This window comes from Melanotaenia boesemani, chromosome 11 (assembly GCF_017639745.1).
Source record: "Melanotaenia boesemani isolate fMelBoe1 chromosome 11, fMelBoe1.pri, whole genome shotgun sequence".
Taxonomy (NCBI): Eukaryota; Metazoa; Chordata; class Actinopteri; order Atheriniformes; family Melanotaeniidae; genus Melanotaenia; species Melanotaenia boesemani.
In genome coordinates, this window is record NC_055692.1 from 22,378,712 (window position 1) to 22,393,509 (window position 14,798).

The 14,798-nt window shown below is 39.4% G+C and overlaps 1 protein-coding gene across 5 annotated transcripts in view; it reads right to left on the reverse strand.

The window, feature by feature from the left end:
• Nucleotides 1-14,798, reverse strand: part of mctp1a (multiple C2 domains, transmembrane 1a) — a 135,630-nt gene that overhangs the window by 19,868 nt on the left and 100,964 nt on the right. For all 5 annotated transcript variants that reach the window (XM_041999776.1, XM_041999774.1, XM_041999775.1 and 2 more), the window contains one exon: nucleotides 7,461-7,517. In XM_041999776.1, the coding sequence (XP_041855710.1) occupies nucleotides 7,461-7,517 (57 nt within the window). The remainder of the gene's footprint in view (nucleotides 1-7,460; nucleotides 7,518-14,798) is intronic.

Here is a 14,798-nt window from a genome sequence, read left to right on the forward strand (position 1 = left end):
CAATGCAATGTGTTTTGCATAGAGAGACAATACCCCTCTATGCTTCTTTCACCCTCCTTTTTGTTTTCATTCCTCCCTCTATTAGCCAAACATGATTAAAATGCAGTTTCTACCAGCGTCTCTGCTGAACAGCGGAAAAAGAGACAGTGAGATGGGAAGAAAAATGAAGAGGAAAAGTCAAAAGCATCTTTTACTGCGTGACGCTTTTCATCCTTCACAGGCAGCACACAGACAAGAACACAGACATTCAAACTTTTTTTTCTCTTCCACTATTCTCCTCAGCAGCTGAAACCCCCTCGATACCTGAGGACAACCCCACTGCATCACAAGCTCAATAGCATCCCCAGAACAATATTTCAGTCATGCTTCTTTTCAGTGCATTGATATAATTCCCAACGCTCTCTTTAGTCCAATTACATTATGTCATGTCCCTATCTGAGCAATCACCGCAGTGCCGTGACTGGGACTGAGAGAAGAGTGCTGGGGATTTGAAAGGTACTGCACAACTCCTTATGATGTCTGGAGATGAGTTTAAAAACTTTATCTTTAACTATATTCATGCTGAGAAAAAGGTGCACTTTATTTAACTTTATATGAAGTATAGAGTGTTAAAGGTACAAAAGAAACAAATATGAAAGAATGGGCATACAAAAGTAAAGAGAGAGAGAGAATCTGAATAAAAATCAAGAGCTGAAATTGGCAGTAGGGCCTGTAGGAGCCAGATCTGTGTGCTGATACTAGCCATTTTCAAGCAGTTATATGTCTGCTAGAGAACTATTGATATATCTACCCCATTTAAACTACTGGGTGTTAGGGAATGTGTTTGTGCAACATTAATTCCTGTGGAAAGGTTGTCTTAGTATTACAAATAGTAAATATAAATAAATTAAGTGATTTAGGAAGATTACTATGTGGTTGGAGAGCTTAAGAAAGTAATATACATTCTATCTTGTATGCACAGTGGGCTCATTGCAAAGGCCTTAAAAGCGCACAAGGGTCCAACTTGTTGTTTTTCAATATTCCTAAAATGTGTTTCTTTTTATTAACAAGACTAAAACTTCCTCTGGCATCACTCAAACAGCAGCAGCAACAGCTCTCAGTAATATTCTGTTGTTTCTTGGAGACATCTGCATGTTTATGCATTACTGGTCAACAACAAGCTTGAGTAAAGACAGTCACGGTGGCAGAAAATACATAAGACCAAACAAAAAGTGGTCATGCTACTTCAGCAACATGGATCAGTTTCAAAAGATCTCACAAGATCAGATGCTGATGTAATGTAAAATCTTTTTTTGAACTTAATGAAGCAGAATGACTAACATGATGCACAAAAAAAAGTAAAACAAACTCAATGAAAGTTGATGTTTGTCTGTTTACATGCCTCACTTGTAAGTATGATTTACACCTTAAAGTTGTAGCTGTTTCTGTTGTAGCTGTTGCTGATAATACAGATAATATATGTATTATAAGACAAGTAGATTTATTACAGAATCAGTCAAGAATCAGCATCCCTCACTTTTTGTTGTTTAAGCAATATTTTGTGTTGAGTTCATGCAGACAGAAAAAAAACAGATTTACCTATTTTTGCTAGCCCTACTTTAAAGTATAAAACTGATGTCTTTGTCTTGTAAGATGTCTGAATATTGCATAAATGTATTATAAATTCCATTTTTGATTAAGCTGCTGCTGCAAAAGGTCAAAAATAACACTGAAAAATAGCCAATAGCCTGCTGTTTGACCTGAAAACTGGATGTCTTGAAGAACTGGGTCCATAAAAAAAACTAAAGAGCAAAAAGAAGACCAAAAAAAGCCTCAAATTTTTTTAGATCAGTGTGTTCCAGTTCAGGAATAATAGCTGTTTCATATTTACTATGAGGAGAAAATTAGTAAGAAACGGGAGAGGAAAAAGATTTTTTATCAGTACATGTGTGTGTGAGCTAGATATTGATAGATAGACACATTGGGAAAAAGAGAGGGGGGTTGCACCAAGCAGTAAGCCCCTGAGCAGGACATGATTGCAGTGTGTATCTTATCTGTGTCAGGTCCTCCTGAGGCTAGTGGAGCCTAGCTGAGCAGAGCACAAGCGCTTCAGTGACCAGTCAACCGTGTGAGGGTAATCTCCTCACTCCTTCAATCTGTCTCTCTCTCATTCACTCTCTCTCTCCCTATTTTTCCAGTAAGCTCCCCTCTGGGAGGCAGCTGAGCTGCAAACACATGCATGTAAGAAACTCACACAAATAGACAAATATGTTTAAACACAAAAACACTCACACACCCACGGCCTAAAGGTGATTGTGTCTTGCCAGCTCTGGACAGTGAGCCCACAGGTAAGAGGAGCATCATGAGCTAGATTACACACTAAAACCCCTGCAGCCAGCAGCCTGTAAATATGGGAATGAATAACATGCTTTTGCAGTCTCACTCCCCTCATGTCTCAAGCTGTATTTCAAGATGCTGAAAGGGTTTGTAATGGTACTGCAGGACACAGGTTTCTTAAACAAGGCAGATGTAAAAGAAAAGCTTTGTGTTGATGGTGATGCATGAACAAAGTGGCATGATAGCAGAAAATTGCAAGAGCATGTCAGATTCAAATTTATCAGTGTTCTTGCTTCTCATTTGCTTTGAAAGGGGTGGCATCTTGCATTATCTAATCTAATCGTGGGTTTGTTGTGTTGTTAGCATAGTTTGCAGTGGAAAGTTAAACTTTTTACATGACAATGGAGGTACCAGGAAACCAAGTCACATCTGACTAATTATGTGGCCAATTGTTGCATAATCCCAAGCATCAGACCCATCAACCGTTGAGTGTTAAAACATTGCTTCTGTGTGATTCCTGGCAAAAAATGATAAGATGGCATTAAAATCAACACTTCTATTTCTCGCATTTAACCTGATCCAGGGTCTGCTGATTAAACTCAACTTAGATACAGTAAGAACTGCTTTAAAAGCCTGTTCTTATGAGTACAATAATTTTTCTTTCTTACATCTTTAAACTACATTCAGTATTATATATCTAGGACTCTGCATGAAGCTCTGGTGGTCCTTCTAAAGTATTTGAATTAAAATTCCTTTAAAAGGGAAAACAATTAATTTACTGTACCTTACAGAATATACTGTTACCTTGATGTGTAAATGTATATAGATATAATTTAATGTGCATATTAAATTTTCTTTTATGTTTATATTTAATATTATTAAATACCGTAGTATTTAATACATTTATGTTGCTATTACCAAGTCAAAATTTTTTAAATTGTGTATACAGTTATCTAGCTATAGTGTATGAATGGCATTTCAGCCCTGGTAATTGCTAAGAAAAGCTTGTTGTCATTGTCACACAATAAGTCATGTTGAATGGTACTAGAAAGGATTTTTATTTTGTTTTCAAACCTGTGAGAGGATGATACTCACTCTAACCCTAACCATTTGATTGATTTAAAGGGATGAATTACTGCCATCTAACATTGGAATTGTGTATTGCATTCAAACATATAGGCAAGTGCATTCTTGCGTCTCACTTTCTCAAACATGTATTGCAACAACAGTAGTTGCCATATCTTAAAAAGCCTCGATAACACCGATAAAAAGCATGTCATCCCATAGATAATAGATTGTTAACTCTGGTAAAGAGCTTCCATCGCTATCATAATCGGTAAGGGGAAAACATCTGGTGGACAGAAATTCACTGTCAGATATTGTTCTTGTGTGTTTAAAAAGAAGAATGGCTCTCACAGGAGGAACAGATCTCGACAGAAAAACTGGCCTCGACACAGCGCTGGCTTTTTGTCACAATTAAAGCCAGCTTAAAAAGGATTCCCACTGGCTTTTAGTCCGGCGTTTATCGTGACTATGAAAGCGACTGAAACCACGTAAACATACACTTGTGTATTAACGAGGCTAGTGTATTTTAGCAGAAACTACCATGGCAACGAGCAACATTATCTAATAAAGCTTATTTAGGCAGTACCGCTGAGTTGCTTGTTGAAGAGAAGGCTGGCAACTTCAGCATCCTTTTTAAAATCTTTCTCCTTTTTAAGCTCCTTCTACCTGGAGAAGGCTTGTCCAATGCTTTACCTTTTTGTACTTGTCCTTTTTGTATCGTCTGGTCACGCTGCCTTTTAAGTTTGCTTTTTCACTTTAATGGCAATGGTAAAACGGCTCCCGTGCTGCTGCATATGCATGGTCCTGCATTTTTCAAACTTGCAGGGGTAGTACGCCACTCTTTTTATCTTCTCCTCACGTGTCTCAATCACTGCGCGCTGGCTCGCAGGGAAAACGCATAGTTGGTGCTATTTGTCCCTTACCGGCAGCAACTGTAGTTTCAAGATGGCAGACGCTGCCCTACCAGCTTACCCATCATATGAATGAACATATCTAAAATTCTTTGCTTACGAGAATGTGTCAGATCATTAGAAGAGGTCATAATACACCAAAAATAACACACACACACATATATATACAGACAGACATCGATTTTGGCCAGTAAAAAACAACTAAAAATGTTACACAGTGTCCCTTTAAAATAGAAGACCATTGGCTTGCATTGCATATAAATGGCAAATGAAAAGTTCAATGTGACAGGCTTTTCATATGCAGATCATATTACTAGGAGGTGTAGTACTCTTACAAACTGTGCTAGTTATTGCATAATCACATTAAATGAGAACAGCTGTTGCAAACTCAGAATGAGCTTTTTATATTTAGACATCCAATAATCCAAATGTTGGTCTTTTGGATATTCCGTAGCCACCATAGTTTTATCAACACGTTTTGAGGGGAGAGTTAAACTAGAGGTATTCAGTTGGCTGCAATCAAAAACTTTACTTGCAACTTTAGTATATGTCATTAAATAATGCATGTTACTCCTTTAAGTTTAGATATGTGTTTAATGATGACAAATCCTGAAAGAAGAAAGAACAGCAAGCTAAATATCATGATGCATTTGCATGGGTAAGGCCCACTTCTACCATGGCCTGTTGGAGTGCAGTAAAGACTTGTTATGTATGTATTTTAAAAGGAAATAGTAGAATCTGTAAACCAAATGTGTTTAGATAACATAAATCAATCAAAATCCCATACTCTAGATCATCACACACAAAAACATAGAGTTGGAAGTTAGAGAGAACAAAAAATAGTTTAACAGTTTAACAACTCAGCTGTTCCTATCAATTAGACTAGATGCTGGACTTTGATTGAGATTAAGTGACTAATATCAGTGCTTGCTCACGAGAAAGACACTTTTCACATCTGCCCAACAATCTGTTAAGTCAAAAGACATGTGGTAAACCAAGGCAAAAAACCTACAAGGGGTCCTCTCTGCAATGAAAAACAGGTGCTCTATTTTTTGGCCAAGTAATACCCCATTTAGCCTCTGGAGCAAAGGTTATCCAGCTAATAGCTGCCTTGTGGTGCGCTGGGAAGAGCTATGCACATGGCCGGAGTAAACATCTGGGACGGATTGTACATACTTGCAACATATGCTTCAAGTTCAATTAAAATGAGGCCTTGGCACATTTATTAATCTTTTTTCCCCTTTGCTCTCTCTCTCTCCTCTTCCCACTCTCCCCTATAGGCCTGTGCCATAAAAGAGGCGTCCTTTGACCCGTCCCTCATACTTACTCATACTATCCAATGCTGAAGCTCACATCCAGTGTAAAAGACCTCATTTCCAATGTAAAAGACAAATTTGCTTAGCCTTGAAACTCCATTTGTTCTGCACTTAACCATGTAGGAGGGAGAGCAGAAGGAAGAGCGAGTAAAGAAAGAAAGAAAGAAAGAAAGAAAGAAAGAAAGAAAGAGAAAGAAAGAAGGGAATGATTGAGGAAAGGGTAGAAGAAGAGTGGGAGGAGAGAGAGATATAGGCAGAGAAAAAAGAAAATGCCCCCCTTTCAACCTCCCTACAGCTTAAATGAAATGCTAACAGTTGAGGGGAGCGATAGATCAAAATGTATGAAGCCAGAGTTGGTAAATTGTAGTCTTTGTGGCAGCTGTGCTATCCAGCATCCCAGCCCTGTGTGAACAGAGAGCAAGGCCTTCTTATTTGGAATAATCAGTTTGGCTCCAAATCTGACTGAGGCCACACAAGCTGCCTCTGCACCTCATTTCAATATGAAAGTCTGAAACGTATTTCATATAATCTGCAGCTTTTCAAATGCCTGTATTTTTATTTTTTCCCTGAGAGGAGGTGGGAAAGCAATGAAGGAGGACAGACGTAAGGAAGGGGTAAAAAAAAGGTTCAAGGTTGTCTGGTGAATATCTTCAGTCAGTGCCCCCCAGCCCCCCTCCCGTACGTTACAGCCTTGGAACTTCACAGCCATGAAACTTTGCCTCTGCATCACTGTGGGAGAGGATGTAATGTCTGCATATCTTTGTGTGTTCATCACCAAACTAGCTGGCAGGCTGACTGATTGCTTGACTGACTTACTTGTGGAATGAATCTGCACTATAAATGTGTATTTTTCTTTTTTTTTTTTTTTTTATTTGTTGTTTTTTTTTTAACCCGTTTTATGCAGGCATCCACCTAAAGTGCAAATGCTTGTGGTGGGGTTGCTGCTCCGTAAGTATGAATAGAATCCCTTGCAATTAAGTCCAGAGTTTTCCTCCAAAAAGACTGCCTGCCATTTTGCTAACCTTTACATCACTAGATCGTGTGTGTAAAGCATCAAAAATTAGTTCAAGTCATGTTAGTGTCTGCACTATTCAAGGTTTTCTCTGCAAAAGGACTTCTTTCACACTACCACACACCACCAGACTAATCATACCATGGTATATACAGAAAATTGCTCATATTTAAAAAGCGATATACAAAAAAAAAAAAAAAAAAAACCCAGAGTGAATAAAAAGCTACATTATTTAAATCATTGCCCCCAAGTGCAGCATTGACAATGTACTGTATCCTAACCAGTGGCATTTGTTTCAGTAGCTATTCCTACAGTGTAAATGAGCGGAGGCAGTAAAGCAGCCACCTGTTGTTACCTGATAGTGTCTGGACAAGCCCAGATGCTGTTTTACTGGGACATAAAGAAGCAGTGAATGGACCTAAATAGCTAACTAAGCACTTTATATGGGGTACATGTTCCCAGGAAGAGAAGCGTGAAGCTCAGTGTTAGTAATGCAAATCCAGCACAGCAGTACACGAAGGGAAATATCAGGATAGTGCACCAACTGTATTAAAAGACCAAAAGAAAACAAACTAGAAGGTGGAAAGGTGAGGAATGTGCTATGTATATACCTAGAGAGAAAACTTTTAAAAAGGTTAAAAGGTTGTACAATCTGTGAACATGTGTTTTTGCCTCAGGCAGTGAGAATAACTGAACAGGGGAGGAGATGGGAGGAGAAGATGGAGTCATTTTGTTAGTCTGTTTGTGTTTCCGGTCTGTGAAGCAGTGTCAACCCCTCCTGAGGCAGTGTGTGTTTGTGTGCGTGTATGTGTGTGTATCCCAGACATGAGACATAATTACCTTGTCATCTTTGTCAAAATCCTCATCCTCATCCTCCAGCAGGTCCTCCACTGCTTGCTGACAGTTCCAACAGAGGAAAGAGAAAATGAAAAAGAGACATAAAAAACATTTAAGCATTAGATGAATATTAGATAACACAGGGTTAAATCATCAGAACAACCAAAGAGGCACATTAAAGCTGATTGGTTATGCTTATGTCAGACTAGAGTTTGTAGCATGCAGATCGCACAACTATTGGATTTCTCAGTGCTAATGTGTCATAAGCTTCACAATGTTTCTGAAGTAGAATTTAATTTTAGAAACATTCTGTTGTTCAAATTTGTTGACACTTCTGGAAGTGTAAGCAAATGCTCTGGCTTTGAATTTGTATGGGCTGAGGATTAAAGCCTATTCATCCAGTCAAATCGCATTGCACAAAAGCATTCAAATCTTCTACCACTCAGAGGGACAAGGCAGCAGCATCTTCTGATTCTCCTCAGTCTCTTCTGACCTCCCTAACCTTTGCACTCGCGTGTAACCTCTACCTCCAGAATCTATCATACGTGCTCCCACAGAATGATGCTGCAAGAGATAGAGAAGAGAGCCTTAAGCTCAGAGAAAAAGTCACAAAGAATGGCAACTATTTGCTTCAGTGGTGCACGACCGATGAAACTGGAGCTGGTGTTACTCTGAAGCCCCAAGACACAATGAGACATACTGTACAACACAAAGAAAAATGACTTGCCTTGCAACACAACCATTCAGACCAACAAACCCCATGCAGCACAACAGTCAAGCTTGCAAGTTCAGGTTTTTTATATTTAGTTACATAACATTTATATGAATCAGCATTCAAAAAAGAAAATGAAAATCCACATAATTAAACTTCTATCTGTATGTGAAAACATTTCAGCTTGACTAATGTATAGACATATAAGAACAACCTGTGGTTCACAGTACTTACAGACCATATTTATCTTCTGTAAACATTTCTTCTACTTTATAGCTTCTGTAACACAATACGGTCAAAAGTCAAAATCAAAGGTCACTGCTGCTTATATCTATACCTCTGTCAATCACACATCATAGCTACAAGGTCACATTCTTGCTCCCAATTTACATAAATAAACACCAATATAATAAGCCCTACAGCTGTCAACCTCCAAATTCATCAGTTCTCATTGTTACACTGAGTTACCAGCCCCAACCCCCCTACAAACCTTCATCAAGCCCCAACTTCACCACAACCCCCTAACCACCTCCAGAACAGCATAAACTAGTTTAGAGACATCCAAAAATCATTACTTAACAAGACAATGGCTTTTGTCCTTTTTTGTTTTTCATTGGAATAAGGGGGGAAACTATGTGGCGGCTGACATAAGCCTCTTATGTAAATGCAGCTTCCCACACAAACAAAGAGGAGTTCAGAACGGCAGAGTTGAGAGGGGAGAATCAATAGTGTGTGTGTTTGTGTGTGTGTTCTATCAATAGCTCAGAATCACTTGGGTAAAGTGTTGTGCACAGAACTGCACATTTGAACTAACTGTATAGCAACTGGTTATTCCCAGTTTGCTGCGACTCCATCATTGTCTAGACAAAGAAGTTTGACTTTTTGCAACAATTTCTTTATTGACACAGAATAAATCTAACACCACATTATACAAACAGCAGAGACTGAATTCTTGTACTTAGCAAATGCATACAATGTTTACATGATGCTGTAAAATGAAAGCCTTCTGGCATCTCTAAACAAATGAACTATAACTGTTTAAAAAGACATCATGGTTCTCCTCAAATCCTTTCACCCATGCCAAGATATAAACATAATGGAATCCTCCACACAGAGGCTTTACTGGGGCATGCCTGGCACATGCTGGAAACTTTAAACAAAGGAATGAGCATGAGCTAGCTGGAGAAGCATGACCTACAGAGACAGAGAAAATGATAGAGTCGTTTGTCTCTCTCTGCTCTGCTCACTCCCTTCTCTTGCCTCTGGTTACATAGAGAAGTCATGTTTCCTGCAATGAGACACAGTGTAAAATTAATAAATAAAATGACATGGAACATGTCATCTGCCCCGAAGATTGCCACGGCTAAATGTGTGCACTAAAGCTACTGTCTCAGTAAGGGAGGATATAAATTACCACAGCGCAGCCGATGAATTTCAAACATCTCTCTTTCCCTCTACCTCTGCATCTGTTTGCCTCATTCTTTCGTCTCTCTAAGACCTGTTTGGTGTGTGATATCATTTGTCTGCTTACTCCCCCCCCCCCCCCCCCCCCCCCCCCCCCCCTATAACGTTGTTTGAATAACTATCATTACAGCAAAGCTTGCTGTCAACAGGATCGAGTTGGGCTCACATTGCCTGCAGAGATGCTCCAGTCAATTCAGTATATACTGAGGTGAGGATTAACATATTCAGACCTATTCAAACGATACAGGGATGATGCAGGCTATTCTTATAGATTACACTGTGCCCCATAAATACATACAGTAGATGGTGATAACATAAACACAAAGAAGGTAAGTGAACACAATGACATTGAGAATTCCAGTGGCTGCAAAAGTATGCATGCATATCTTTGGCCTTGGCTTAGGCCTAAAAGCTGATTTGCAAAAACTAATGAATATATCTGCTGCATTCATGTCCCATAAATTGCTCTGCTGCATGACTAAGATTTTTTTACTCTTTTACTGTACTCTCTATCAAGTCAAAATGTTGCCTGAGAAAGAAAAACCGTTACACATAATTTTTGCTGCATGTAACAATTATGCATTATCACCTCACTGAAAATGCCTGTTAGTGTACATGTGATGTTTTTTTTAATTATGTATGCTCAGTATAGAAGAACACTACAGTTCAACCATTTGAGCAGTCAAATAAAATCACATACGTGTTGTGGTGTTCCCTTCATTTCATCTACTTGGTGCTTGATAGGTGATAGCTACACAACTTGAACTTGGTATGTTTGTAAACTCTTGTTAGCACTTGGTGGTATTTACTGGTATAGGACTGGATCTCTGTAGATCCTGTTTGCTTTGTGGCAGCTCCTGTGTGGGGTGCTTAGTCAAATCTGCCTGGGCTAAGTTTGAAAAAGGATTGGATGTTTTAGGAGCTCATAAATCCTAACTACTTAAGCATATGGAGAGGAATAAAAGATAGAAAGATGCTATTAAATTAAGAGGGGCATAGCAGCAGTAAGTTTTTCAAAAACTGCCTTTTAAGAAGCTTCTTTTGAACCATAGTGCAACAGCACCCCTAGTGTGTTTTCAAGGACAGAGAACATGCTTTCAAGGACTCACAGATTTATGATTATGATTTTCTGATTGCTGGATACATGGCTCTGCAGTGTTAAGGTAAATGTGATAGTAAATACAAGCTTGAGCTCTTTCCCTTATATCACAGCAGAAACTCTACCTGTGTGGCATCTTGAATGTGGTTTCTCCAGCTTCAAATGGGAAAAATTGTCATTTTAGTCAAGTTGAATCCTCCTTACTCCCCTGACTCAAATAAACAATATTTTGTCTTTTAAGCAAGTTATAGAGTATTATTGTTTATTACAGAATTTCCACCTCATTTGTGGTACCATGACAAAAATAACAAAAAAATATAGAATTTTCTAAGTTTTGAAAAATAACAATAAGTTAAATAACTATTCTACAAAACATATTTATTTTAGCCACATGATGTGGATATGTGGAATACAGGGGGAGTCAAACACAACTTTATAAATCAAGATAAATGAAAAACCAACTTTGCTTTCAACAGATTGATTTTTCCCAGAGCAAAACTGAATAAAACCTTTTTGGATCAATGAACTAAGTGCAGACAATCACTCCAGAGAGGGAAAGTAAAAATCTACAACCTGAACTAGTAGCCACATCATTTTCACCCTTCCTCTGAAACATCTCAACTCACCCCACTTTTTCTCTGGCCGGACTGAGTTTCACCATTTCCCCGCCTCACCTTCCCAATGACAGCCGCAGGGGGAATTGACGGCAAGGCAGACATCCAGGTGAACATGAAGATATACTTTTCCTTCTATTTTCTCCGATTCCTCTATCCCTCCCTCCCTCCGTCCTCCTGCTGTTTTCCCTCTTTGATACGTGAGGGGGTTTTAACCTCTCCAGCTGCTGAGGTTTGGCAGAGTGGCTGGCTGGGGGGATCTCAAGGCCCTACTTGGTATGCACTGTCCATGAGTGTGTATGTGCACTGCCTGTACCACAGTTTCTGCAGACTGGGGGAGAGTGGTGTGTCTGATAAGGCTGAGCCAGGCTGACCCACACAGGCCCTTCACAAGCTGTCAGAGCCGTGGCCCTCAGAGGGGGGCCCTTCCATCTGCACTGCCCGAGCCAGGACTCACCCAGTAGGGGGCTGGATAGAGTTGAGGCTGAGGTGCTACCAGAGCTGGAGGCTGATGGTAGGAGGTCAGAAAAGCAGCTTTATAGTCAGTCATATAGTCAAGGAACACTAAGATTAAAGATTAAGTTTTTAGATATGTATTCTTACATTTCTTACTGCTTATTTAATACAATTGTTTAGAGTGAGTTTAAGGAGCTATTCAGATAAACTCTCAATTCTAAAGGCTTCGCTTACATAGATGAGTGTGACTCAACATAATGAAAAGATGTTTGTCCTTCCCAGTCAGACGACAATGTCTTGTCTTTTTTAAGTTGCAAAATAAAAGTGCTTGAGCTGGTTGCATACTTGATGTTCAATCTAGTCCACATAACAATATACAATCTGTAGACTTCTGCTCTAGGTTTAAATGGAAACTTTCATGAACAGCTACAGTGGGTGTACCATATAGACAAAACAACAACAAGCACTGAGGCAGAAATCCTGAACTGCTGACGCTGTTCGCAAAGAGCACAGACACTTACAAAGGTTCAAAGGGAGTTAGACAAAGAGTAGGGGGGAGGCAACATGATGAAAAGGGAGACTGGGAAAATTCTGCAGCGGCGTCCCTGATGCTCCCGTCCCGCTTCAAACTATGCCCGTTGCCTGTCTTTCTGTCTGCCAGCCTGCCATCCTATCTGCCAGTTTAGCAGAGACGGAGAGGCAACGAGAGGCAACGAGAGGAGCAGAGATGAGCGGTGCTGATGCCGGGGCGGCACGAGGGAAATCAGCGGGGCACAGGCGCTCGCAGTTAAAAGTGACATGACCTTTTGATTTTGTCACCTGTCACCAACTGCCATGTCTGACTCCGCACTGAGGAGTGCCTGCCATCCACCGCTGCTTTCCTCTGCCTCTGTCTCGCCGTCGCTCAGTCTCTCAGAATACCTTTCTGTCTTTTTCTGTCTCCTGCTCCCACTCCATCTCCTTTCCCTCATTCTCCTTGTCTTTTCAGAGTTGCATTCTTATGGGGAAAAGTGGAGGTGTGACTTTCTGGAGGAGATGAGGTATAATAGGCAGCATTTCTTCTTTTTCTTCCAGCTTTCCTGATATTTACTCTTCTCTACCTCTGTTTTGCCGTCTCTTAATGAGGGCAGATGTCAACACTCCGTGTTTTCAGGGATACAGAAATGGGTTTTGAGATGCAAAACTGTGAGAAAAAAGCATGTATAAAAATGCTTTTTTTCTTTAGCAAACCTAATTATTGCTCTAAAAGTAATATAATGGTCAAATTAAATTAGACAATATTACTGTCTCAGAAATAAACTAGATTATGTTTACACTAATAGACTACATACTACATACACAAGGATCTAGTCACAGTCCATACAGTACAAATTAAACCAACTACCTGTAATAGGTGTTATTGTTAGTAAATTAGAGTCAATTATTATTTTATGGACAACTGAGCTCTATCAGGTAAATTTACCTCTATATTTGTATTTATGGAAATGGTAATACTGATTAAGTGGGTAGAAAGTAGTCAGCTTTTTCTTGTCACTAGAGACACATTTCTGAGTGTGAAGTATCTCCAGGCCATTAAGGTCTTCTCTTCCGTAATGGGTTGGCGGATCCATTGGGTGAATCAATGTAATGGTCTGAAGCACGGGATAAAGAGGATGGTCCTCCAGTGTGACGAGGCCTAATTGCCCGTCATCCTGTGGTAGAAAGAGACATCACCGTGTTCCATATGTACCCTGTGCGACAGCCTGCACAGAAGTAACACCTTTATAACATCTGGTAAGGGCTTTTCTGGGCCAAGAGAACAGCAAGGAAGTATATCTGTTGGGATGTGTCCCTGCTTGTTAATCGCAATTCTCATCGTATACACTCATGCAAGCAAGCTCACATTACTTCGCTGCCATGAAAAGATACATGTGTGCATGCATCTTGCAGCCGTCCTCTTCCTCCTGTAGGCCTGACTGTGCTCTGGTTGACATAACCCTGCCTGCTGGCAGCTTTATTTGAAAGAGCGGGTGGGATGGATTTAAAAAGATGCATATAAAAGATGAATGCAGCCTCCAGGTCTTAAAAAATGAAGCAAATGTGGAAGTGCTCAAACCTGCATTATATCAGGGTGGTGCATGATTGATGACTACACTGGCTGTGATCCACTTGAAAGAATTATCTTTTTATCTTACTTAATTTATTACTTCAGTAAATATACAATTTAGAGTCTTATTTGGAAGTCTCACCTTTTTAATTTATGATTATGGTGGTCAGCAATGGTGGTCCCTTTTATGGCAGATAAATTATTACTGACATGTTATTAAGTTAAGTTGGTGTTAACTTTGTGGTTTACACACAGATCCACTACTATTTAGTGACATTCATGTTCAAAAGAGAGACATGGCTACAGCCAAAACATTAAACTCTTCAAAACAGAAGTCTACAAACCAATGACTGGTGTAATGGTGGCTTTTTAAACAGGTCAGGGATGGATCTTCACTTCGAATTGTTTGCAGTTTCCACAAGAGAGAAAGACAGCGAGAGAAGAACTAGGCATACACTTTCCTTCTATGTTCCTTTTGCAAAAATATCACCATTTTACAAATTCACCTCTCTATGCATACATTGAGATGTTTTAAGAAATGTCCCAAACAAAATTTGCTGTTGTTTATATAGTTTTACAACCGGCTTTAGATTGTAAAGCCTTCTGTGTTGTTTTTCTTGTAACAATACTTGAAATGATCATTGACAATAAAACTTACTGAACTGCAATCTTCAGCACAACTCCCAAGAAAAATAAATCTTGTATCTCAGAGGGAATCTACAATTAAATAAAATAAAATAAAATAAATTCTCATCCAGTGCCCAATCAAAAAGAGATTTAACATGAATGCAGACAGATGCGACGTCTTTCTTGTTAATACACAATCTGCTTTGAATTTTTCTTCTACATGGATTTGGAAGTATAAAAAGTCCTCTTGTTTGTTTCAGTGAACATGTTCCAGTATGACACA